Genomic DNA, 27,429 nt, shown 5'->3' with positions numbered 1-27,429 from the left:
AGTCTGTCCCCTATGTGTGCATAGACCACATGTTTTAAATCCAAAATTGAGAATCCCTTCTAGAAAGAATTTCTCTACTACTAGGATTCTATCCTTCACCTTCTTATCTGCCATATTACTGCACCACACACACACAGAAAACAAACTCTTGGTTTGTTCTCATCTCTACTGAATTTCAGGTCAGCTGTCTTTTCTGTGAGATTTCCAAGCCAGCTGAACATTTGTATCTATTTTGAAACTTCTAATATGTATTGGGGTAATTCTTGGGTGAAAGTCCACTTCTCCCACGAGACTGATTCATAAGGATAGTAATTATCTCCCCCAGTTCCAAATATATTTCCAAGTGCAAATGTTTGGCCCATAATCGACATTCAAAAGACAATTTTGGAATGAATGAATATATATTAAGTGGTTAAGATGGAGGAACATATGTATCATCTTTATATCCCTCTGCATCCCATAGAGTCCGCCCTCAATGGGAGTTTAATAGATCTTTGTAAAGTGAGAATTTTCAGCACTGTAGCTGGAAGTATTCTTTGACTGTTCCTTTGCTGTTGTTTAGTTGCTAAGTCATGTCCACCTCTCTTGCAACCCCATGGACAAAGGAGCCTTTTCCAGGGGATCTTCCTTACCCAGGGAGTGAGCCCGAGTCTCCTGCTTGACAGGCAGATTCTTTACCACTGAACCACCTGGGCAGCAACTGTTCTTTGGTACATTCCTTTGATATTTAATAACATTTAAAGAGCAGAAGAGGTACACAAGGAATACTGAATTTGATCTTCAATTCAGTACACCAAGATGTAGGATTTTAGTAACTATGGGGAGAATCATTGCTGTGACAATAGAAGAATAAATGTTTCATAATTCTGATATAGCCCCATAAAACTATAATTTATTATGCACTTACTAAGTGTCAAACACTGTGCTAATTACTTTATATGCATTTAAAATTTTTATTATATATTTTAAAAGTAAGGCTTACTGAGGTATACTTGACATTCAGAAATTCATACCTTTTGGTGTACAGTTCCATGAGTTTTGACAAATGCCATAGTCATGTCACTAATTACCATTACAATCATGATACAGAATATGAATATTTCCATCACCCCCAAAATCCTCTTATGTCCCCTATTACACACATTATTTAATCCTCCTAATTACTTTAGTGGAAAAGGCAGAGGAAGCAGAGATCAAATTGCTAACATCCGCTGGATCATCCGAAAAAGCAAGAGAGTTCCAGAAAAAACATCTATTTCTGCTTTATTGACTATGCCAAAGCCTTTGACTGTATGGATTACAATACACTGTGGAAAATTCTGAAAGAGATGGGAATACCAGACCACCTGACCTGCCTGTTGAGAAACCTATATGCAGGTCAGGAAGCAACAGTTAGAACTGGATATGGAACAACAGACTGGTTCCAAATAGGAAAAGGAGTACGTCAAGGCTGTATATCATCACCCTGCTTATTTAACTTATATGCAGAGTACATCATGAGAAACGCTGGGCTGGAAGAAGCACAAGCTGGTATCAAGATTGCCGGGAGAAATATCAATAATCTCAGATATGCAGATGATACCACCCTTATGGCAGAAAGTGAAGAGGAACTAAAAAGCCTCTTGATGAAAGTGAAAGAGGAGAGTGAAAAAGTTGGCTTAAAGCTCAGCATTCAGAAAACTAAGATCGTGGCATCCGGTCCCGTCACTTCATGGCAAACAGATAGGGAAACAATGGAAATAGTGAGAGACTTTATTTTTGGGGGCTTCAAAATCACTGCAGATGGTGATTGCAGCCATGAAATTAAAAGATGCTTACTCCTTGGAAGGAAAGTTATGACCAACCTAGATAGCATATTTGGAAGCAGAGACATTACTTTGCTAACAAAGTTCCGTCTAATCAAGGCTATGGTTTTTCCAGTGGTCATGTATGGATGTTAGAGTTGGACCGTGAAGAAACCTGAGCGCCGAAGAATTGATGCTTTTGAACTGTGGTGTTGGAGAAGACTCTTGAGAGTCCCTTGGACTGCAAGGAGATCCAAACAGTCCATTCTAAAGGAGATCAGCCCTGGGTGTTCTTTGGAAGGAATGATGCTAAAGCTGAAACTCCAGTACTTTGGCCACCTCATGTGAAGAGTTGACTCATTGGAAAAGACTCTGATGCTGAGAGGGATTGGGGGCAGGAGGAGAAGGGGACGACAGAGGATGAGGTGGCTGGATGGCATCACCGACTCGATGGACATGAGTTTGAATGAACTCCGGGAGTTGGTGATGGACAGGGAGGCCTGGTGTGCTGCAATTCATGGGGTCGCAAAGAGTCGGACACAACTGAGTGACTGAACTGAACTGATTCCCCCCCGACACCTTTTTTTAAGAGAAGAAAAACTGAGGCTAAGAGTAGTTGAGTAATTTATTCAGAGTTGCATAATTAGTATAAGTGGCAGAGCTTGGACTCCAACCAAGGTCTGTCTGACTCTAAATCTCACAATTTAAATACACCACCTGCCATTACTACTTTGTTGTATTCAGTTTGTCCACCAGTGTATTTCCCATTTTGTTACACAATGGCCATAGAGCTGTAACAAGAGGAAAATAAACTGGCCCTTTCAGAAATACTAAGAAGAGGCTAAATGAATTACAAGATAAATTTATGTCAAATTAGAGGCATACACTTTATTGCATGAGATTAAAAGTAAGTAAATGTTCAGTTCATTGATATGGAACTAGATATTTCAGTAGTTGTGCGTTTTAACTTTACTTCATAACTAAGGACTCCTTTAGCCACTTGAATCTAGAAATATCCTAGGATAAACTTTGGGAGTTCATTGCTGCCTGACACGTCAGACCCAGATGGTTCCTATCGTCAAGTAGCTTGCCATTGAATTTCACAGATAAAATAATTACCTGCATTATAGTTTTATTTAGAGTTCTGACATGATGCATCTTTAGCCTAAGTCAGCTGCAAAGTGTTTTACTGTATTAGAAGGAACAGGAAATCCTTAAAGTGGCCTAAATATAATAAACATTTTGTGTTCTACTATATTAAAAATAATTGAAATTAGTGTCCAATTTAACTACTAAATTTGGGGATGGTTTTTTATGCAACAAGAGTCAACAGAAAACTGATCCAGATGAGAGAGTTCTGAAGTTTGGTCTGTTGAAGTATGAAGATCAAGTCATATTTTTGAAATCTCCAAACTACAAAATTAGTTGCATTTTTTAAAGCCAGTTGTTTAAAATTCAGAATATATTGCCTCATAAAAATAGATGCATTTTCTTATTAAGTAGTTTGGACATAACGGAATCTTTATGTGGTCCTTCAGATTTTTCCATTGCCTACATTCATTGTGTGTCTCTGAGGTTAAGAAACAAAAGGTGTTCACAGCTGAGTTGGCTGTTTATTGACCTTGTGCCAGGTCACTATTTTTTTTTTTAACAAATATTTTAAGACAATAACCTAGCGGCTTAAAACTATACTGTTTATTTGGCTCATGAATCTGCTGGGCAGTTGTGGTCTGGGACGGCCTTAGCTGATCTCCAATGGGCTCTTTTGTATGTCGGGGATCAGGTCGTGGCTTGACTAGGGGTGGCTGGTCCCAGACAATCTAACTCATTTTTCTGATGGTTGGGGGTGATGGGTTTGACTTAGCCATACATCTCTCATCATCCTGCAGGCTAGTTTAGGTACGTTCATAAGCAGCACGATTCCAAGAGAAGCAAGGAACTAAGCCTTGAAGTGCATGCATGCATGCTAATGCTTCAGTCATGTCCAACTCTTTTTGACCCTATGGACCGTAGCCATCCAGGCTCCTTTGTCCATGGGATTCTCCAGACAATAACACTGGAGTGGGTTACCGTGCTCTGCTGCAGGGGATCTTGGGACCTATGAAAGTGCAAGCTCGTGTCAAATATTGCTTGCATCACATGTGCTAATGTTTCATTTGCCAAAATAAGTCGATGACTAATCTAGATAGAAGGAGTGAGTAATGGATTCTACTACTTTATGGGAAGAGAGGAGAATTATGGGCATTTTTTTTTTTACAATTAACTACAATGTCAACTTAAATTGAGATAGAAAATATCACAGAAGGCTAAAGAAAGAAAGAAAAAAGTCAGTGTAAGTTAGAGGGAGTTGGCCTTTTGGCCTCATTCTCTATGGGAAAGTGAGGGGAGATGTTAAATGGACCTGAGATTGCTGGATAGACAGGAGTACAAAGGGCATTATAATATATAGAGAGAGGACCCAACCGCTATCTATCTGTTAATTCTTGAAGATAGACATCACATGAGCTTGCCAGAGGGATAGATACACTCTGCCCTTAGACAACCTCCTACCTCTTCTTTCTATGTATTTAATTGAAGGATGTTGTGTTGGTTTCTGCCATACAACAGCATGAATCAGCCATAAGTATACATATGTCCCCTCCCTCTTGAACTTCCCTTCCAGACCACCCCCCCCATCCCACCCCTCTAGGGTATCACAGAGCACTGAGCTGAGCTCCCTGTAATATACAGCAGCTTCCCACTGGCTATCTAGTTTACATATGGTAATGTATATGTTTCAATGCTACTCTCTCAATTTATTCCCTCCTCCTTCTCCCACTGTGTCCATGAGCCTGTTCTCTGTCTGCATCTCTGTTCCTGCCTCTCCTATCTCTTTAACTGCTCTCTCTGGCCTCAGTTGTGTGTGGGCTTCTCCTTACCTGAAAAGCACATAAATGTCAGTGTTACTCAGGGTTAGTCCTTGATCCTCATTTATCCTTATTTTACACAGTTGCCCAAGGCAATGTCATCTGATTTCATGATATCAGCTCTCACCTATTCAAGCTCCCACCTGTTCACTGATGATGTCCAAATCTATGTATCCAGTCCTGACCTGTGGCCTCCAGAACCATATTTTTCTTTTTTCTTTTTTTAAATATTTTTAAATTTTATTTTATTTAACTTTACAATATTGTATTGGTTTTGCCATATATCAAAATGAATCTGCCACAGGTATACATGTGTTCTCCATCCTGAACCCTCCTCCCTCCTCCCTCCGCATACCATCCCTCTGGGTCATCCCAGTGCACCAGCCCCAAGCATCCAGTATCATGCATCGAACCTGGACTGGCGATTCGTTTCATATATGATATTATACATATTTCAATGCCATTGTCCCAAATCATCCCACCCTCTCCCTCTCCCACAGAGTCCAAAAGACTATATTTTTCAATGAATTCTTAGACATCTGTGTCTCTACAGCCTCAAATCACTTTAGCCTCAATATGTTCAAAACCAAACTTATTTTCATGCCCTGATCTTTCTCCTGTTTCCTGTTTTTAGTTAATGGTTTCACCTTCATCCATTTACCTAAGCTGGAAATCTAACCTCATTGTCATACTTGATTACCTCTTTTTCATTCACTACCATTCCTGGTGATTCCATCTCCTACATGATTTTGTATTCATCCCCTCCTGTCTGTGTCCACCCCATTGCCTTGGTGGGAGCTCCCATCACCTCTCCTCTGACCTCTTGCTGTGTCTTCTTAACTGGTCTTCCTTAAATAGTTGCCCCTTTCTAGCTTCTCCCTACTCTATTCCATTCAGGGAACACTTCATGAGGCCCAAGTTTGCTCATGTCACTCCTCTACTTAAAAATGTAAGCTGGCTCCCTATCACCTACAAAGCCAAGTCCCCATTCCTTAAAAGCATGGCTTACCAAGTGCTTAGCAATCTGGCCCCACCTGATGTTAATAACATCATCGCCTGCCATCCTGCCCCACCCCATCCCCTTTTATCCAACCTTACTGAACTTCTGACTGTTTCCCACCAACACATGCCCTTTCACAACACTGGGCCTTGGCCCATGTTGTTTACTCTTTCTGGATTGCCAGCCTTCTTTTCTCCTTCTGGTAAATTCTTATTCATCAGCACAGCTCATCAACCTGTCACCTCCCTGCTGATGACTCCCCTGAGCCGTCTAGAATTAGTCACTTTTTTCTGTGTTCCCATAGCCTTTTGCCCTTTCCTTTGGCAGTGACCATCTTTCATGCTTTTGGCTGCCTAGATTCTTCTGAGTACCTGTGTTATCTTTGGCAATTTTTTAGCCACATGAATTTCATGTCTCTGAAGTTGTTGTTGTTTAGTCGCGCAGTTATGTCTGACTCTGTGACCGCATGGACTGCAGCTAGGCTTCCCTGTCCTTCACTATCTCCCAGAGTTTGCACAAACTCATGTCAATTGAGTTGATGATGCCATCCAACCATCTCATCCTCTGTTACCCTGTTCTCCTGCCCTCAATCTTTCCCAGCCAGAAAACTCAAATTTCCCTTGCAGCTAGGCAGGCATTAAATGATCTGAGCTCTCTGATCAGATGTACCTGCATGGGACTTTTTTTTTTTTTTTTTTAAAGAAGTTAGCATTAGTGTGTAAGAGGGTGAATCGAGGGCTGGGCTTCAGTCAAGAGTGATCAGAACAAGCCTTTGATTCTTGGCATGGCAGTAGCAGAGCTGCCTGTGTGTAGCCCCTACTGCTGAGAGGTGATAAAGTGTGGTGTTTGTGAGACCAGCTATCAGGTGTGGCTGAGCATGTTCGGACTTCTGAGTCTGGCTCTCTGGCTTGTGGGATATTCTATGAGCTGTCTAACATGCCATGATAAGTTTAATTTATTGCTTAAACAAGCCTAGGAGAAGGCATGGCACCCCACTCCAGTACTCTTGCCTGGAAAATCCCATGGATGGAAGAGCCTGGAAGGCTGCAGTCCATGGGGTTGCTGAGGGTCGGACACGACTGAGTGACTTCACTTTTACTTCTCACTTTCATGCATTGGAGAAGGAAATGGCAACCCACTCCAGTATTCTTGCCTGGAGAATCCCAGGGACAGGGGAGCCTGGTGGGCTGCTGTCTATGGGGTCGCACAGAGTCGGACATGACTGAAGTGACTTAGCAGCAGCAGCAGCAAACAAGCCTAAGTGGATCTGTTTTTGCAATGACTAGAAAACAGTGAAACACTTTGATTAGAACACATGAAGTTTTACTGTACAAGTTGTATTTTATCAAGTTGTATTTAAGTGTCCATTTCTCTGACTAGATGAATTGTGAGTACTATATCTTAGACTTCCATGTGTGGTTCTAATTTCAATAATAAATATATGTTGGGTTCCAACTCCGTGCCATGCACTGTGCTAGTCATTGGGGATATCATAGTAAACAAGACCCACATGACCTTTGCTCTTGCAAAGTATACAGTCTACAAGATCTGTGCCTGAAACATTCTAGGTGTCTAATTAGGTTGATATACCAATTCATGTCATTAATTGTTTCAATAAATAGATATTTATATTTTGAAAATGTAAAAGTAAATGAGCAATGTTCTTAAGTTGCTCTCGGGCTAATAGGAGACACATATGTAAACAAATAATGCCTGTGTACTATGAACAGAAGCTTCCCTAGTGGCTCAGATAGTAAAGAGTCTGCCTGTAAGGTGGGAGACATGGGTTCGATACCTAGGTTGGGAAGATCCCCTGGAGAAGGGAATGGCTACCCACTTCAGTATTCTTGTCTGGAAAATCCAATGGACACAGGAGCTTGGTGGGCCCCGATCCATGGGGTTGCAAAGAGTGGGACACGACTGAGCAACTAACACACACACACGCTATGAACAGAACTGAAATATGTTCCAGATTCCCTGGTGATACAAAGAACAGGTAGCAAGAGGAATTCTGCTTGGAAGAGTCACAAATGAAAGAATGAATTACTGAGCTTGTAAATATATGAGCAAATTGCACAAGATGTCCTCTTTTTTCCTCTCCCCTTTTCCCTTTTGGCTCGCTGTGCCCTCTTTCCCTCTTTCCTTTTACTGACTGATCCCTTTGCCTTTTAAGATTCAACTCAAGGGCTACTTTTATAATAAACCTTTACTGACTGCTTCTCTTCCTCCCTCCCAAACTTGCAAGCTGGGTTAGTAATGTTTCCAAACTCCTTTAATGCCTGGCACATACTTCTACTAATTCTCTTACCCTTTGATGTATACCATCTATGTGTCTGTCAGCCACCCTTCCTCTCCCTGCATGCAAGCCAAGGCCCAGCACATAATTGGTACTCAGTGAATCCAGTAAATGTTTCTTGCGGAAATATAAATTAAAACTGCAATGAGATAACACTACCCCTCCATCCAAATGGCTACAATGAAAAAAACTTAATAATATCAAGTGTTGATGACAATATAGAAAAACTGGAAGCTTTAAACATTGCTGAAAGGAGAATAAATTGATACAACCATTTTGGAAAATATTCTGGCAAAGCAGTTGAAGCTGAACAGCTGTCCACTGTATAACCCAGTGGGTGAACTCTTGGGTACATACCCAAAAGAAATGAATGCTTATATAGAAATAGGTTCATACCAGCTTTATTCATAATAGCCCCAAACTGGAAACACCTAAATATCCATCCACAGTGGAATAGACAAATGAACTGTGGTATATTTATATCATAAGTGTAAACACTTTATACCCCAACTACATAAATATGTAAAAAATTTAGTTATATATACTTAATGGTTTGTGCTTTTTTTTTTAACTATATGTAGAATTTTTGTTGTTGTTTTTTAGTTGCTAAGTTATGTCCGACTTTTTGTGACCCCGTGGACTGTAGACTGCCAGGCTCCTCTGTCATGGCATTTCCCAAGCAAGAATACTGGAATGGTTTGCCACTTCCTTCTCCAGGGGATCTTACCAGCCCAGAAATCAAACCTGTGTCTTCTGCATTGCAGGCAGATTCTCTACCTCTGAGCCACCACAGGAGCCCTTATGTGTAGGATTACATCAATAAAAATGTAAACTTAAAAATAATTCAATAAAAATTAATGTTCCTTGAATGATTGAGTAAATGAATGAATGAATTAGCTGGATCTTCAACTTGTGGCTCAGTTGGTAAAGAATCTGCCTGCAATGTGGGAGACCTGGGTTCAATCCCTGGGTTGGGAAGATCCCCTGGAGAAGGGAAAGGCTACCTACTCCAGTATTCTGGCCTGGAGAATCCCATGGACTCTATAGTCCATGGGGTCGCAAAGAGTCGGACATGACTGAGTGACTTTCGCTTACTCAAAGAGAAAAGAAAGAAGAAAGTATTACTGTGTAAGAGGAACTTATACTGTACTGAGTTTTAAAATAGTATTTGGTTCTTGAAATCTTTATAGTCTAACAATGATGCCTCAAATGAAATGTTCGTGGACATATTTTGCTTAAATATTAGTTCCCTTTGCTATTTAACCACAATTGTGAGGTTAAAAATGGAAGTCATTAACAGTAAAACAGGTGTCGGAGAGGCCTGTGGGACTGGCTTTTAGTTCAAAATGAGGGATCTTTGAAGCCCCAGGAAACTGGGGAATATGGCTCATTACCTTCTGTGTTCTATCCTTTTGTGTTTTATGAGATGCAAGTACAGATTAATTATGCAAACACTTGAAGGGAGAGGACAGCCGTTGACACTTGTGATTACAAACAGGAACAGAAGCTGCCCAGCACATGACATTGCCCAAGACACCTGAAGGTCAGAGTAGAATAGTCCTAATTGCCTGGCAGCCCGGCCATGGGATGCGCCTCTCCCATCCTTCTTCAGGCGGGGTTCGTGGCTAAGCCATTCTTCGTGCTAGCCTTGGCCAAGCCAAGAGTGACCAACAACTCCGTAGACGACCTATGGCACATGCACCGGAGAAGATGTCAAAACCCGACCCAGCTCTGGCTCCCACAACAGAACAGAGGATGCCGACAGGAGACGCGGGCGGTTCCCAAGATTTCCAGTAGGTGTCGCCATCCCGCGGCCTCCGCACTCCCCGAGGTCCGGGACGAGGGGGCGTGTCCTCCATACCTGCAGCTCCGGGCGAGCGCCTCACCTGGGCTCCCGCCGCGGGCCTCCTGCGCCATGGGGGAGGCGCTCTGCTGCAGACCCGCGACGAGGGGGCGGGGTCGGCCGGCGCGCGGGGATAGGCGGGCCAGCGGGCGCCCAGGTGAGTTCTTTTATTAATACAAGAACCGGGCGACCGAGAGGGCAGCGTCCGAGCAGCCGGAGGAGGAGGAGGCAGACGAGAAGATGCCACTGTCGCTGCCACCTCAGGGTGACCACGGGGAGTCCAGTCCGTCCAGGCCCCCCAAAAAGCACACCTCTTTCCATATCTGGCGCTCCAAGAAGAAGCAGCAGCCTCCGCGGTCTGACTGTGGGGTGTTCATTCCACACCCGCCCCTGGAGCCCCTCAGAGAGGCCAGGTAAGCCCCTCGGCGAGCGAGCCTATCCCCGCTCACTTCCCCCGACCTTTTCCATTCCGGCTACCCTGACCCTCGAGTCCTCTCTACCCTCGGCCTCGATCGACCCCTCTCCGAGGAGGGGAAAGGCCCAGGGTCGGCTTCGCGCGGCAGGAACGTAACGGGGTCCAAGGAGGGGACTGTGGTGGTCGCCGTGAATGAACGGGTTCCTCGCTGCTTCTGGTTCAGACCAAGCACCAGTGAGAAGAACTTGTGCCCACCCATGTAGACTTTACTTTGACTACAAAATAAGTGTAGCAAAGGCAACACCAGAAGCTATACTATCAACTTGCTGACGAGAGCTATACTATACTGAGCTATACTATCAACTTGTAGGTGGGTTGCGAAGGGTTATTACCATAACGAGATCGGAACTCCACCTGGGGATTCCTTCAGACTTCTGACCATGGTGCCCTAATTGTGAAGATGTCCACTCTTGGTGTTCTTATAGCTCCACTGTCCTCACAGGATCCGAGTGGAGGAGGAAGTGGCAGGGATGGTTATCCCAATTTAATGGGTGGAGAACTTGAGACCAAAGGGTGCATGACTTGTCCCCATTGGAATCAGTGGTAGAAAAAAGCAGCACCTAGTTATTCCAAGTGTAACTGCCATAGCTTTTAAATGTTTTGCCGTGGTTTTGTGACGACTGGAGAAGGAAATGGCAACCCACTCCAGTGTTCTTGCCTGGAGAATCCCAGGGACGGGGGAGCCTGGTGGGCTGCCGTCTGTGGGGTCGCACAGAGTTGGACACGACTGAAGCGACTTAGCAGCAGCAGTGTGACGATTTTATCTTTCATGTGTAAGTATTCAGTTATACTATCTGAATTGGTGCGTTCGTTGAGCAATAATCAATTTGACATAATGGTATATTGAAGAGGTTCAGGTGTGTGAAAATATTGAAGAACAGTTGGCAATTTCCAGTACATCCTTCTATATGTGTTTTTTTTTTTTTTTTAAACAAAACATTTATTTAGTTCTTTGGCTGTGCTGGGTCTTCACTGCAGCATGCAGTATCTTTTATTTAGGGCATGTGGACTCTAAATGTGGGATCTAGTTCCCTGACCAGGGATCGAATCTCAGCCCTATGCATTAGGAGCATGGAGTCTTAGCCACTGAACCACCAGGGAAGTCCCCTTCTGTATTTGCTTTTAAATACACACCTTTATGTGTGTTTAACACACACTTTTGTGAACAGTGAGAATAATATTGTACCAGAGTCTTTGCAATGTAATTTCAATCATTTGGCAAATATTAACTAAGTGCTGGGGTATCAAAAACAATGAGAGTGGCCTCTGTCATCAAAGAATTCTTTGTGTCTTGAGAACACCAAAAAGTAAACAGTGGGATAAGTGCTGCAATAGATGTTAGAATAGAGGAAGGGATCTATGGAGGAAGGGATCTTCCTGGAGGAGGATGACTGAGGCAGTTTAGTCAGAAAAGGGAAGGAGCAATGCGTTCCAGGCAGAGGTTGCATTATGAGCATCCTCAATACTTGGAAGAACGTGGTACTTCCTGAGAAGAACTTCCTGAACAAGTGGTTCAGGGAAGTCTGAGTATGTGTGAGAACATAGGGAGTGGAGTGCTCACAGAAAGCATTTTATTTTTTCTCATATTTATCATTCACAGTAGTAATTGCTTGTAATAGGACATATTTTTTATCCACCTAAAGACTTAATGTGCTTAACTATGAACTAATTTCTAACCAAATGTTACTTAATAATGATGTATCCAACGTAAAAGTATTTTTCCTATTACATCAGCAAATAATTTAAACACTTCCATAGCAATGGTCTTCTGACCTGGTCCCATCACATTCTACCTATCAAATGACATGATACACAGCTATAAACAATTTTGTTGTTCAGTTGCTAAGTCGTGTCTGACTCTTTGCAACCCCATGGAGTGCAGGACACCGGGTTTCCCTATTCTTCACTATCTCCCTGAGTTTGCTCACACTCATGTCCATTGAGTTGGTGATGCCATCCAACCATCTCATCTTCTGTTGTTCCCCCTCTCCTCCTGCCTTCTATTTTTTCTGGCATCTTTCCCTTTGCATCAGCTGGCCAAAGTATTGGAGCTTCAGCTTCAGCATCAGTCCTTCCAATGAATATTCAGGGTTGATTTCCTTTAGGATTGATTGGTTTGCTCTCCTTGCTGTCCAAGGGACTCTCAAGAGTGTTCTCCAACACCACAATTCAAAAGCATAAATTCTTTGGTGCTCAGCCTTCTTTATGGTCCAACTCTCACATCCGTACATGACTACTGGAAAAACCATAGCTTTGACTATATGGATCTTTGTCGGCAAAGTGTTGTTAAATAAACAACTTATTCAAATCCAAATGCATTTTAGACTAAAACTTAGGAGTTTTTATTTCTCTCCTTGAGCTTCTTGTATTTTAGTTCGGTCTTAAAGCACTCTATTCTTTCCTTTAGAATTATGATGAACTTTGTACTAACAAATGTCCTGAGAACTAAACTTACTGGTCTGTCTCTGGGATGTTTTTCTAGTTATATCATCTTTATACATATTTTGTTTACTCCTGAGAAGGTGTACCGGTTACTAGTAAAGAGAGCAGCTAAAGCACACTTAGATTTCTGGCCCATCTTTGGTCAGTCTCACTCTCTTGAGCAATCTTCCCTGTTTGTTCATTTCTGTCCAGGATTTGGAGGTGTGGGCCTCAGCTGGAATGTGCAGCACTCACTGGGACCTTTGTTTCTATATAAGGATGGGACAGTCAGGTGGCCACACTTATCTGCTGGGCATTCACCATTAATTTTGTGGGCTTTTAGAGCAAATGAAAATGAATTTATGTCCTGTATATATGACCTTGGACAAGTTACTTCACCTTTCTGAGTCTCCATTTCTTCAGATGGAAAATGGAGAACATAGTAATACTAATTCTGTAGGACTGTAGTGAATATCGTATGCTAGTTTATGTCATTAAATGTAAAACTTTTATCATACCTCTGGATGCAAAGTAGAAACTCAGTAAATGTAAAACCATCACCACCACCATCACAATTATCATTATAAATGTTAAGCTCTAATGGAAAGAACGGGAAAAAATAGGGTTGGAGGGGAAAAAATGCTTCCCCTCTTAAGAACTTAGCAGTCCACATGTTCCCACTGGGTCATCCCAGTGCACCAGCCCCAAGCTTCCTGTATCCTGCCGTGGTAGATTCATATTGATGTATGGCAAAACCAATACAATATTGTAAAGTAATTAGCCTCTAATTAAAATAAATAAATTTAATTTAAAAAAGAACTTAACAGTCCAATGATGGTTTAAAGTTTACTGATGTCTGTATTCTGCAAATATTTGCAACCTTTAGTGCAGATGTTCTAAAACTCAGTGACCATTGCTTGCTTCCTTTACATAAAATAATTTGAACATGGCTGTCTCTTTCCCTAAAATGCACCCGAAGAGTTTTGTTTTTTTTTAAAGCTTGGTTTTGGTAAGCATATTAATATGTTATTTTCCATAGAAACAGAGCCGTCGCCGTCCTGAGTCAGCTTCATCTGCTGTCTTGTCCATTCTCTTGCCATCTGAGGGACCACACTGGTGTGTGTGAAGAGGGCATGACGAGTTTTGGCTAGATTTTCCTTAGCAGCCTTCAGTGGCACCATCATTTATCAGGTTTTGAATTATACTTCATTTGTAAGCATTTTATTCAGAGTGTGAATTCTCTGTGTTGTGCTTAGCCGCTCAGTCATGTCTGACTCTTTGCAGACCCATGTAGACCCTTTGTAGCCCCCTACAGCCACTTTGTAGACAGCCAGTCTCCTCTATCCATGGAATTCTCCAGGCCAGAATACTGGAGTGGGTAGTCTTTCCCTTCTCCAGGGAATCTTCCCAACCCAGGAATCGAACCCACATCTCCCACATTGCAGGCAGATTCTTTACTGTCCAAGCCACCAGGGAAGCCCATGAATACTGGAATGAATAGCTTATCCCTTTTCCAGGAGATCTTCCTGACACAGGAATCAAACCAGGGGAATTCTATATCTGGGTTTAAATTCCTGTTCTACTTACTGTGACACTTAGCTGTGTCATCCTGGGCAAGTTATTATCCTTTTTGTGCTTCAGTCTTCTCATCCATAAAAGGGGCATAATAAGAGTTGTTATAAAAATAAGTTAGTGGCTGTCAAGCACTCAGAACAGTGACTGGCACATTGTGAGTGCTCAGTAAATGGGAGCTATTTCTCCTTTTTCTTATTAATATCTTGCCTATACTTTTGAGTAGTTATTTTATGATTTATTTTCTGCTATATGATGAAAATAGTGCTTCATTTTTAATTTCCCTAATCAGTTATTTTAATTAGAAATGGGTTCTGAGCTAAAGGTCAATTGAGTGAATTAAAAATGATCACTCTCCATCTGAACTCAAACCTAGAAGCAAGCATTAATGCTCTCTGCAGGAAGCCAGACTCAGGTGATGGCCGTAATCCTTTGAAAATCAGCAGACTTGATTTCATTTGGAGGAAAAATGCAGCCAGCATCAGAGAGCAGAGCATCCTCGTTTCAGGATGCATAGGTTCAAGTTTTGAGACTGCCAAACGTCGCCTAGTTTTTCTGTCTTTGCATGGACATTTTCCTTCTATAACAGGAAAACAACTCACTCCTTAGACTCTATAAATAACTAGAGGGTTTTGAGGATAAACTGTTGTTTTATTTCATGAGAAAAAGAACCGTCATTGGAAACATTCTGAAATTGTAGAGTGTTCATCTTCATGACTTGATTGATTCCATTTTTCCATCTTTTGTGACTGGTTTAGTGTTTAGAACTCTAAACAGGTTTAATTATTTTCTAACAAAAAGGACATAGCTAGATAAGCCTGCTGCTGCTGCTAAGTCGCTTCAGTCGTGTCCAACTCTGTGCGACCCCATAGACGGCAGCCCACCAGGCTCCCCCATCCCTGGGATTCTCCAGGCAAGAACACTGGAGTGGGTTGCCATTTCCTTCTCCAGTGCATGAAAGTGAAAAGTGAAAGTGAAGTCGCTCAGTCGTGTCCAACTCTTCGCGACCCCATGGATTGCAGCCTACCAGGCTCCTCTGTCCATGGGATTTTCCAGGCAAGAGAACTGGAGTGGGGTGCCCTCACCTTCTCCGAGATAAGCCTAGGTTTGTTTTATCTAATAGTGCATCTAAACTGGTTAATAGATACCGGGTTACTTCCCTTATTTAGTTTATGCCAAAGGCAAGTCTTTGAAATTTTCGGTTTATATTCTTTCACCATTGATAAAGCAGGTATTTAATTTTTAGCCCTGTTACTTACTAGCTGTGAGCTCCTGGAGGAGTTTCTTTCCTGCTCTAGCTTCAATTTCATGAGCTGCTACCTACCTCTTAGCATTGTTTTGGAGACTTCTAAATATATATTTAAAATTAGTAGCACGGTGCCTGGAAGATAACAGAGGCTTAGAAATACCTCTGAGGGCAAGTTGCAGTGACAAAGCCCTAGGTTGTGGTATTGGAAAGACTCAGCTTCAAATTTGCCTCTGCTGTTAGGATAAGTTTTGTACGCCTCAGTCTTTAAGCCTCAGCTTTCTCACCTGTAAAATGGAGACAACAACATCCCTTCTGGGGCTTTCTGAGGGTTAAATGCTATCTATATAAAACACCTGGGCCAGGGCCCAGGGCAAAGCAGGTGCTGGACAGATGAAAGGTAGAGCGGGAGCGATCATGGCAGTGGTGTTGTAATTGCTGTCTGCGTAGTGATGGTGGTAGCGTTCATAAGTCCACTTGACCTTGTAAGTGGAGTTAAACAACTTCAGAAGTCCAGGAGGAGTTTATAACCAGGTATATCAAGACCTGAAGTACCTTTGGGTGTCTGGAAATACCTTTGTAGTTGTAAAAGGGTGGCCTTTGTGCATTCAAGACTTAACAGTCTTAATATATCTGAATTACGAAGTCAAAGGTAAAGTTTATATTTGAGGTTGGTGGTATTTCTCCTGAAGCAGTTTTGGAGTCAGTTTAGTATAGGATAATTCTTTGCCACTTTATTGCTTTAGCCACTCTTTTTCTACACTTTTAGCCTTAATCTTCTTAGTCCACATCCAAGTGACATGAACACTTTTGGAGACCGTTAGTACTTCTGTGCTTGGGTTTATTTCCTTTTTCTTTCAGTTCAGTTCAGTTGTGTCCGACTCTTTGCGACCCCATGAATTGCAGCACGCCAGGCCTCCCTGTCCATCACCCTGTCTGGTGAGATTATTTGAATCTTGAACTGTATGCATTTCTGTTTACCTTGAAAAAATTTATCAAATAATTGTTTAATCTTCTTTTCATGTTTTACCTATTGTAAGAAGATTTAGAGAACCTGTTCATGAAAAGCAATGCAATCTGACTACAGAATCATTTTTCTAGGATTAATGCTAACTACTCTTTGGTAAAACATTCCTTTCTGTATCTTATTGAAATGATTATCAATCAGAATTTAAAGAGAAGTTTAAGTCCAACAAACACTTACTGAGCTCTTACTCTGTATCAGGCATTGGGAAAAAGAGCAATGAATTAGAGATGATATCGGCTCCTAAGAAACTTGTAGTCTAGTGGAGGAGGGGTGTATGAATGAATAAAGTAGCATATCATGCATTAAGTGTAGAAACAGAAGATTTAGTCCAATGTATTGAGGTCAGGAGAAGGATTATCTTCAAGCAGCAGAAATTTTTTTCTCTCATTAAGTTTTACTCATACTGAATAATTAATGAGAATTTTTATTCTCTCGTATAGAGATCATCAAAGGCTCTAAATCTTCTTAAATTTTGATCATCTTAAACTATATCCAATACTGGACCAAAAGGACAATCACAGAAACTTATTTTCATAGTGACATTTAAAACAAAAGAGAATTGTGTACTCAGGATTATGCATAAATAATTTTCTATTTAAATGTTAAATATTTAAAATATCTAGAATTTGAGATTATCTCAGCTCTTCTGTCATATTCTGGCACCTAGGAATAAAGATTGGGCTTCATAAAAAATTTTAAAAAAGACTGGCTTCAATTATGACATTGATTTGAAAACCTTCACTGAAATTATAGGTAAACATGATATTGATACTCTAAAATTACAGACTGAAAATGAATGGTTCTTGACATTTTTAGACAGATTTACAGATCCCATGAGAATTGTTATTTAGGGTGCATAGCTAACTTGGTGTCTACACAATCTCTGTCAGGATGATTCTGGAGCCTCTTTTAAGAAGAATCTAGCGTTGCATGTGTTCTATAAGCAAAGTGTTCTTCCTTAAAACAACCTATCTTTATTTTCATCCCAAATTGCCTTGCATATCCAACTGATGTCTTTTCATATATTCACTATACAAAATGAATTCTGGACTTTTACCCAAGAGAGGGTTGAAATGTGAATTCAGTATCTTGTCCCAAAGTGAGTTTTAAAGATAAAGTATATATCAATAGCTGACACCTGTGTGGATGTTGGCAAGAAAGGCCAGTCAATTGTTTACAAGTCTCATTAGTTCATTTATTGCTTCCTTAAAGCACAGGTGCATTGGGCCAACCCAAATGCCTCATCAGAATACCTCTACAGGTTCAGCTTCATAAGATGCCTTCATTCTGGAGAATGAGCACTTACTTAGTGCTGTCTTTACAGAACCGTGTGCTTTCTGGATTGGCCTATGCAGTGGGAGTGAAGCAATGACAGACACCCTTAACAACAAGGGATCATTTTGACAAAGTACCAGGAGACCCTGAGACACACAAGTGGGGCAGATAATCCTAAATCCATTTGTGGTATCCCCAGTTTCTCTCATCTACAAGTTATAGACAAGACAAAGACAGGTTGAACCTGTCACTGACACAGAAAAATGAAACACAGAATTAACAAGTGCCTTTTGTTTTTTAACCTTCCCATGTATGGAAGTGAAATGAGTAAAAATAAGTTACTGGTAAGCTTGGCAAAATATTCTGTGGTGAAGAAGTTGGCTGCTGACTGTATTTCTTAATGTTCTACACCATTTCAAGTCAGCCCCCCTGACTGAGTGTCATCTTTTAGAAGCCAGGGTTATGACAATCTGAAGATAATAGTTCAAATAAGAGATTTAGCCAACAGTTGCATAAAGATACCATGCTTAATACATATTTTAATTTTTCCAAATCAGTTAATAAGCAATAGCATAAATTCCTGATAGTCCTTTGGATTTTCTAGTTGGATAGTTCTTTATCTTAAAATTGGGTTCAAGAGGCAAAATAATATGTGCTATGAATAAAGCAAGAAAATACAGGGAGCATTCGATTTATAATAACTTTAGATCATGTCTATGAAAACACTGTTTTCCATCAAGATTTTATTGAAAGATGCAGCTTATTTAACATACATTGTGTCAGACACTGTTCCAAGCACTTTACAAATATTAACTCACCACAGTTAATTCATAACATCCTGGAGAGGCAGGTACTATTATTCCTATTTTGAGAAAGAATGAGGCACAGAAAGTGAAAGTGAGTAAAAGTTAAGTCGCTCAGTCGTGTACGACTCTTAGCGACCCCATGGACTACAGCCCACCAGGCCCTCCGTCCGTGGGATTTTCCAGGCAAGAGTACTGGAGCTCATGAGGATTGGGGCTGTGGTTCTCCAGCTGATGGTCTTGAGTCCTGCAGTTAATCACTACAAATTAAAAGCACTGGCTAGTGCTACCTTCTTTGTATTCCCACAGTAAGTATAGTTAAGCTGTAAATTTGGCAAGCAGAAATTATAATGTACATAGGAAAACAAGTTAACTTTTGATACTAAACAATTTCTATATTAAGTAGTGAAGAGAAAAATATACATAAATACATTAAAATATAAGTGCATTAAAATCTTGGAATTAAAATCTGCAATTTTAAAGCAGAAATTCTAAAGTGTATATTATATACAAAAGGAAAATGTCTAAAGATCTTGAGTCTGGAGCTTCTGCCCAGGCTTTCTCAAGAAACAGCATGACCTGGAGGGAGGCTTGGTTGGTACACCCTCTTCCCTGCCAGTACAGTCTAGGCCAGGACAGTAGTTTGCATGCACAAAGATAAGCAGCTAGCCAGGTGGCCTGGAAAATTTGCAGTTGCTGCTTAGGCTAAGTGGGGTGTCAGAATTTCTCAAGGAAAACTGCTAGGGGTAACCTTAATTAGGTCTATAGAGATCCTGCTGCTTGAATCTTTCGTTTTAGTTTCTGATTTATCACTGAGTATTCCCTGCTAACAAATACAAGTTTCACCTTATGTTGATCTTACACATCAAGGATTATAAACTATGGCTGGTATTTTATTCTACTTGAGGCTTGTAATAGTTCTGTGCAATAGCCCAGACCCTCATTTATAGACGAGGAAATTGAGGTTCAAAGAATGCAATGCAGGTGGAGGAAGCAGGAATAAAATCAGGTTTTCTGGCTTCTGTTCAGCTGCTGTTCTGGGTCCTCTTGGGTTATAGACTATACTTCTCTATTCCTGGCCTCTACCCACCTTTGATAGGAGTCCAGCTGACTCATTTGACTTCCTAATGACTATTCTCCTGGAAATCTTTCCCTGGATTCATAAACCAACAACTATGAGACTGTCTGATCCCCAGATTGAGTTGTGACTATAGTCTAGTTACTGGCATATTGAATTCTTACAGAGTTACAGAATTCAGACATAATTAGTATGTCACCTACCATCTAAAAAAAATACCCCAGAACCCGAACGCACACACACAATAACTTGGTTCATGTTTTCAAAAAAAATGTATAAAGTTTGCACAAAGCATATTTTATAATAGTAAAATATTCTTTATAGAGTCTATCCATATTGTACCCATTCAAGAAAGCCCTTTTGGGGCTTGACAAACCGATGGTGCTCTGACAGGTAATATATTTTATTAGTGATCTTATTTAAATGTGTTGATAATACTGATGAATTTAATAAATATCCTATAAAATCTCAATTTGATTGTTTTTCCATCTACTATTTGAAACAGTTAAGATATTTGAATCAAACTGATGAAATTCAGGTTGAAATACAACATCTGCTTTATCACACCTGCCATGTGCAGACCTAGAGCCGGCCCTTTTCAAGCCTGTGCAGCAGAGGCACCCCCAGGCCTTGCAGACATTCTTGGCTCTGGTCCCTTGTGGCTCCCATCCCTACTGTTTTCCTTCTGAGAACTAAGTGATTGTCATTTATCTGCAAGAAATATTACCTTGCTGTTATTATGTGCAAAACAAGAAAATGTAGTTGCTCCAGGGTGGGGTTACAAGACTATTCTCTTTTAGTGTTGACTCCCCAAAACAAATTTGACTGGAATAGACTCAATTATTGATCAAGAATCCTTCCCTGGAGCCTACTTTTGACAGAAACAAGAACATTTGTATTCCCATGTGTGTCAGTAAACATGCTTAAACAAGTTAGTCTAAACCTAGAATTTGGATTTTGTTTTTCAGGATAAAAGCAAAGTATGACTAAATATCTGGCATTGGTTCAAGTTTTGACTTTTACCAGTTTTCATGTTGTGATTGTTCTAATCTCACCCCATGAGAGGTTTCAAGTACTTTGACCTAGAAGTCATAGTAGCTGGTGCATTGTTGGTGCTTGATTGTACCCTTCCTTGTTATTTCACTTTTATTAAAGCTCTTTTTTATGCCTATAAGGGAACAACTGGTCCTAGATCTAGGTGATAACTGTTGATGCATTGAGGCTGTGTTTGCTTCATCTTGTAGTTTCCCCACAGAGGTACTTCTCAGGAATTTAAGCATCAACTTCCTTATTCTCTACAGAACTCATGGTTGCTTTTCTGTGTGTATAATCATACTGTGGTTAGAAGTCCACAAATTTAAAAAGCCAGCAGATGTTAAACAAAGGAGAGCAGCAGTGTCTATCTTCATGCCACCCAAGAACTGATCAACAAAAAGCAAAAGACAGCCAATTGTGTTTGGGTATGCTTTCAGAGAAAAATGGGCTTGGTGGGGGGTATGAAGGAAGACTGTTCTCCTCAGATTAATCATTCCCAGCCTCTCCTATAAATTAAGTAAATATAAGAAACTTCTGCCAAGAATACATAGGGTGAAAGGGCTTGAATTACTGATTACCTGTCAGGTGGCAGTTGCTTTTATATTTGGTGTGTCTCATTTATCTTCATAATAGCTCATCTAAGTAGGTGATTTTACCCCCATCTTTCCAGTTGAGAAACAGAACCTGAAAGAGGGGGAAGTAGCTTGCCCAAACTGATTTATCTGGTAAACGACAAAGTAGTATTTGAACCCAGGTCTTTCAAATTCTAAAGTTCATAATATTTTCACTACGCCACGAGAAGACTAAAGCTAATTGAACAAGTGATTGGTGGGGGGAGAGAGAGAATAGGGGAGGTGGTTAGCTAGAGAACAGCAGCATCCAACAGAAATGTAATTATCGATTTATACTCAGAACTGTCACTTTTTCAAAGACCAGAAGAGAAGAATTTCTCCTTATTAATTATCTGCACTCTACCATGTCCCATTTAGAGAAGGGGACTATCCAAGAATTCATGCCAGGAAGTCTACAAGGCATCATGGTTTTCCTGGGAACTTTTGAGATAATTCTGCTGAGAATCAGTGACTCAGTCCTTGAAGTGTTGACTAAACTTGTTGCACCTGATTTCCAGTCTACTCTCAAAACCGCCAAGTCTTACTGCCTGTTGCTGGGATGATTCACAGAGTATGCAAAGGAGTCTAAAGTGGCAAATGTTGAGGATTTTTCACTTTGCATAAAGATTAACCATAGCCCTAAAAGAGGAAAGAGATGCTGATGACCAAAACTCCAGATTTATAGGAAACACTGTTGCTGAAAATTGTAAAGCTAGAGAGTTTGATGTTAAAGGATTATGAAAACCCTTTAAATAATCTTTGTTTTTATGGAAGCTACTGAGTTTGTCTTTAGTGCTCATTTCTCTGAAAACTGAATTTTGACACATTTGTATTGGAGGTACTTTCAAAATTATATTTAAGAATGTTCATTAATTTCTATGAGTATTATTACATGCAAAAAACTAACTTAGAGTGAATTTCTTTTTCCAGTTGTTGTTGTTTAGTCACTAAGTCGTGTCCAACTCTTTTACAACACCGGACTGTAGCCCACCAGACTCCTCTGTCCATGGGATTTCCCAGGCAAGAATACTGGAGTATGTTGCTACTTCGTGTTAGTCGGTGTTAGTCGGTTGGTTGTATCTGACTCTTTGCGACCCCATGGACTGTAGCCCACAAGGCTCCTCTGTCCATGGAATTCTCCAGGGAAGAATAATGGAGTACGTAGCCATTCCTTTCTCCAGAGGATCTTCCCAACCCCAGGATTGAACCCAGGCCTCCTGCATTGCAGGCATGTTCTTTGCCATCTGAACCACTGGAGACTCCCATGTATTGTATATACACACAAATATGTGCTCATATCTATACTCAGTGCTAGATTACTTACTTGGTAAACTGCGCATGTGCTTATAACGTCAACAAAGCAGGGAGGGATGAGAGAGAGAGAAAAACCCAGAATATGCCTACAAATTTTATTTTATTACAAGATACCAAAATTTCATTTTAGGTTTAGAAATGTTTTCATTTTGAATGACTTGATGAGGGAGGCATGCTGTCTTTAGTGGTTAAAGTGGTCATTATACAGACCTCTCTTTATACCTTGTTTAAAGAGCTGCTAGGGGTAGGGGGAGGAGGAAAGTGTGATACAAACTATGGAAAGTAAGAGAAAGGTACCTAGGTCATTCTCTTGTTCTTCACATGAATTGGATTCCAGGTCCCCAAAGTATCATTTTACCTTCCTTGAAAAGGCTTGATTGGTTATGCCACTTTTAAAATGTTCTGTCCAGTTCTATGGAAGCAGTGAGACTAGTGAACCTTCAAAGGGACTGTTCTTTTGTGATTGAGACACTAATTTGATTTGTTGATGTAGACCACATCTGCCTTAGCTGTTTTGGTGGCTTTAATAACCATATGAATAACACTTTCTTTTCGTTTTCCGTACTGTATTTTCATATAATGTAGAACTAAAAATGAAATTACAAAGGCAGCAATTTAGATGTTTTTTATATCCTGTTTTATTTTTTACTTATATAAAAGCACATTTTCACGTCATTGAAATATGTAAAACAATTTTCTTAGTCATTCCCCTGTTGCTGGGCATTTAGGTTCTTTCTGATTTTTCATCGTAATTAGCAATGCGGCAGTGGACATCTCTGTGAAACCTCAGTCTCTGGCTGGTCTGTGTGTGCCCTTCCAGCTCCACTCTCCACCCTCCTCTGTGCTCCTGAGGGCTTATTTATAGACTGTGTGGACCCAGCTCTCCTGCTGTCCGGTTTCTAGTTAAGTTCAGCCAGTAGGAGGCTTTGGAGGAGAGGGCAGGAGCAGGAGCTGGCACTGGAGCGTGGTGGTGGCTTTGCTATTCTGCTGAAGGCTACAGCCTTTTCTGCAGCGCAAATCTGCCTGATCCAGAACTCATTCCCTTCCCCTTGCCTATCTGTCTAGAAGTAGTAATGATTTCCTGCTGTTGGGAGCCCTGGGCTGCTCCACTGTTTCTTATTGATTTTCCTTCACTGGCCCAAGTCTTGTAAATAGTTCTTTAAATACTTTTCAATCATCTCTTCTGTGTATGCCATCTGTTCCCTGCTGGAATCCTGTCTGACATCATCTAAATCTGAGTGATATGTTCTTTTTATTATATTTTTTATTTTTTTAATTGGAGTATAATCACTTTAAAATATTAGTTTTTTTCTCTATAACACACGAATCAGCTGTAAGTATACATATATCCCCTCCCTCCCACCCCCCCATCCCACGCCTAGGTCATCATAGATCACCGAGCTGAGCTCCCTGGGTCACACACAGCAGCTTCCCATCAGCTATGTTTCCCACATGGTAGTGTGTGTATGTCAGTGCTACTCGCTCAGTTCATTCCACCTTCTTCTTTCACCTATCATGTCCACAAGTCTGTTCTCCACGTCTGCATCTTTATTCCTGTAAATATTAGTAGGTTCATTAGTACCATTTTCTAGATTTCATATGAATGTATTAATATATGATATTTGTTTTTCTCTGTGTACCCGGTGTTCATTGCAGCACTGTTTACAATAGTCAGGACATGAAAGCAACCTAAATGTTATAGTCAGAGGAATGGATAAAGAAGACGTGGTACATATATGCAATGATATATTATTACTCAGTCATAAAAAGGAATGAAACTGATTCATTTGTAGTGATGTGGATAAACCCAGAGTCTGTTTTTTTTTTTTATTATTATTATATTTAGAGTTTTGCACTGAAGAAGGGTAAAAGACCATTCAGAATTGGATAGGGGAGTTTAGTTAGGTCAGGACCAAGCTGGTGTTAGATTGAATTAAATTACTGTCATAAAGATATAAGCAAATTGCAGAGAGAGAGAGAAGGGGGCAATAAAGTCTTCCATGCGCTGTGTTAAACACCTGTACTTAAGAGATAAGGAGGATGCCTTAGCTGCCAAATGTTTCCAGTTCTTTTCTTGTATTTGAATATTTTTGGCTTGATAGTTTCATTTCTCTCTTCATTCTGGGATTTTGTGGTTCACCCCTTGTTCTTGGCAGTTTGAATATTCATATGTATGTGGCCATCTATATCCACTTATATATTCCTTCTCCATCTACATGTTTCTTATGATCTCTTCCTTATAGAAAGCATTCTCAGAAATTTTGTGAGCTGAGTAGATGCCATGCTTTTGGAATTCCTCCTATATGAGTGATAATTTTCTTAGTCTTTAAATAAAAAGCAAAACATGTAGCAAAGAGTTAACTTCATTTGCTTTTGCTTCATTTCAAAATCTCAGTGTGTTATTTTCCTGAACAAATGCCAAAATGTTCAGCAAACTTACCAGGGACTGTTATTACTTCACAAATCTTTTCAGTTGAATGACAGTGTCATTCATGGCTAATGGGTCATTACTGACCAGACCCCTAACTGACATGGTGTATTGAGGCTTATCCAAGGACTCACGTAGTTGCTCAAAAGTTTAGTCCCTTTCTAAAAAATAAATCTTATATATATTAGGAAATGTCTCTGTTGATTTGATATTCAATCTGTATTTCATGCTCTTAGAAATGTGAATTGCTGTGAATATATTCTACCACAGGTATAGAATAAGGATAATTCACATAAAATTAAATGTATAAAATTCTCACCATTTAGTAGTGACCAGTGATGGCAGAAAAGAAAAAAAACAAACAACCTAGCAGTAGAGAAATGAAAAGGCTTTGGTCTTAATCCTATATTTCTCAGTTACAAGTTAGAAAACTGTAGGCAAGCTATCTAAACTCTTTGAACTTCCAGCTACTAACTTCCAGCTACTAAACTAAACAAGCTATCTAAACTCTTTGAACTTCCAGCTACTAACTTCCAGCTACTAATCAACCAATGGGAATGATACCAACCTGCCTAGGTACCACAACCAGGCTGTTGAGAGACTCCTTGGAAACAGCGTGGGAAAGTGGTGAGAACTGTGAGACTTTCAGTAAACTCTATCCCTTGGTTCTCCCCACATCTTTTCTGGAAGCCTTGTAAATTATTTTTCCTTTTCCTCTGGTCTTTTCAAAAGCGAGTGGACACATGGCAGTCTTCACTTTATCCTCTCTTTTCTCCATCCCAATCTCTTCTGTGTTCATTCCTCCCCATCTCTGGGGTTCTGGTCTGAAGCTGGTACAGGGGGCACTCCCATCTATATCCATCCAGTTCCCTGCACAAAGTGACCAGGTGCAAGTGGGGGCCCTGTGGATCATGGTGCCGCTGTGCAGGGCCCCCTCCTTCTTGGCTTTCTTCCCTTTTCCCTTCAGACTGTACCACTTCAGTGCCTGTGGGAATTGTGGTAGCCAGATGGACACACCCATATTTCCTCCTCAGCCACTGCCAACCTTTATCTTACAGACACAGCGTATTTCACAGAGGAAGCTCATTTGGGATTCCCAGATAGTTCTGAGAAGTAGTTGGGTTTGGTTGTTTCCATTTAGCAGATTAAGCAATTGAGACATGAAGTTGTTTAGTGAAAGTCAGCACTGTATCCCAGGACTCCGGAACTGTCGTCAGTGCTCTTCCACTGTAGCTCCACAAATATCCCAGCACATTAGATAGGGGGAAAAAATGTTTGTAACTTTATTGGTTTATTGTGATGTGCTTTCTTTTTCTTCCCTTTTTAAATTTAACATGCTTGAGCTAATGGAATAAAATGATATATTAGAAGAGGAAATTGAAAAACTACTTGATTAGTAGAATAAGATATTTATCATTACAGTCTAGTTAAATATTACACTATTATAAATATTAAATTTCTAACATAACCTTTCGAAAAGAATTATGTATGTAGGAAATAATGGACTTTATGTTAGTACCAAATGGATGGCTGTTGAATTGTCGTTTGACTCTTACCTACTTTATGCTCTTCTGAAAGACAGTTGTCTCTAGGACATTTCAGTGTTTGGAGTTTGATAGCCAAAGATGCTGTCCTGACTTGTACAACTTCAGTGAAGCAAAATCTCAGTTGTTACTCCACCAGACACTTTTCCCAGCAGAGCTACTTGTATTCAAGTTTCAACACACACTTTCAGTTACATTTTTTTTCTCTAAGTGGAAATTTAAGTCTCATTGAACACAATATATTTAGGAAATTCAAATCTTTAGCAATTAAAAGTATCTCCATGGTAACTTCTTGGGAAGTTGTTATTTGAAAAAGTCTCTTATTGAATTCTCTAGAGGTTCTGGAGCCCCAGTGCTAAGGCTTGGGCATGGACAGGAACCCAGAGAAGCTACAGTCAACTTCCCTGAACATTAAAGCCTAGAGAAGGATCACAGGGCTGATGGACCAGCCACCTACATGAGTCTGATGGTTTATTAGTGCAGAGAGGAGAGTGTGGATAAGGCAGTGTAGCTATTTCTGTCACAACCTTTGTATTTTTGTAGCAATCGTGTAGGTGATTAAAAAAAAAAAAAGATTAATAATGAGTTCGAAAAGAACCAAAGCAGAAATCTGAAGACTTGGGTCTCTACTTATTGGTCATGTTGGTTCAGTAAAATCATTTGTCTTTTCCTGGGGCCTAGATTCCTCATTTATATTAGGAGGGGTGAATTTGGTCTTTTATAAGGTTTGTTCTTGTCTAAGTCCTCAAATTATATATTTGAGTTTATCAT

At 40.4% G+C, this 27,429-nt stretch overlaps 1 protein-coding gene across 1 annotated transcript in view; it reads left to right on the top strand.

Moving 5' to 3' along the window:
* Positions 1-10,029: 10,029 nt before the first annotated feature.
* Positions 10,030-27,429, top strand: part of CRYBG1 (crystallin beta-gamma domain containing 1) — a 232,260-nt gene continuing 214,860 nt past the window's right edge. Inside the window, exon 1 of the mRNA XM_027551299.1 lies at positions 10,030-10,242. Within this exon, the coding sequence (XP_027407100.1) occupies positions 10,070-10,242 (173 nt within the window). The 5' untranslated portion in view covers positions 10,030-10,069. The remainder of the gene's footprint in view (positions 10,243-27,429) is intronic.

Source organism: Bos indicus x Bos taurus, chromosome 9 (assembly GCF_003369695.1).
Source record: "Bos indicus x Bos taurus breed Angus x Brahman F1 hybrid chromosome 9, Bos_hybrid_MaternalHap_v2.0, whole genome shotgun sequence".
NCBI classification, from domain to species: Eukaryota; Metazoa; Chordata; class Mammalia; order Artiodactyla; family Bovidae; genus Bos; species Bos indicus x Bos taurus.
This window is presented reverse-complemented; position numbering and strand designations above follow the sequence as displayed.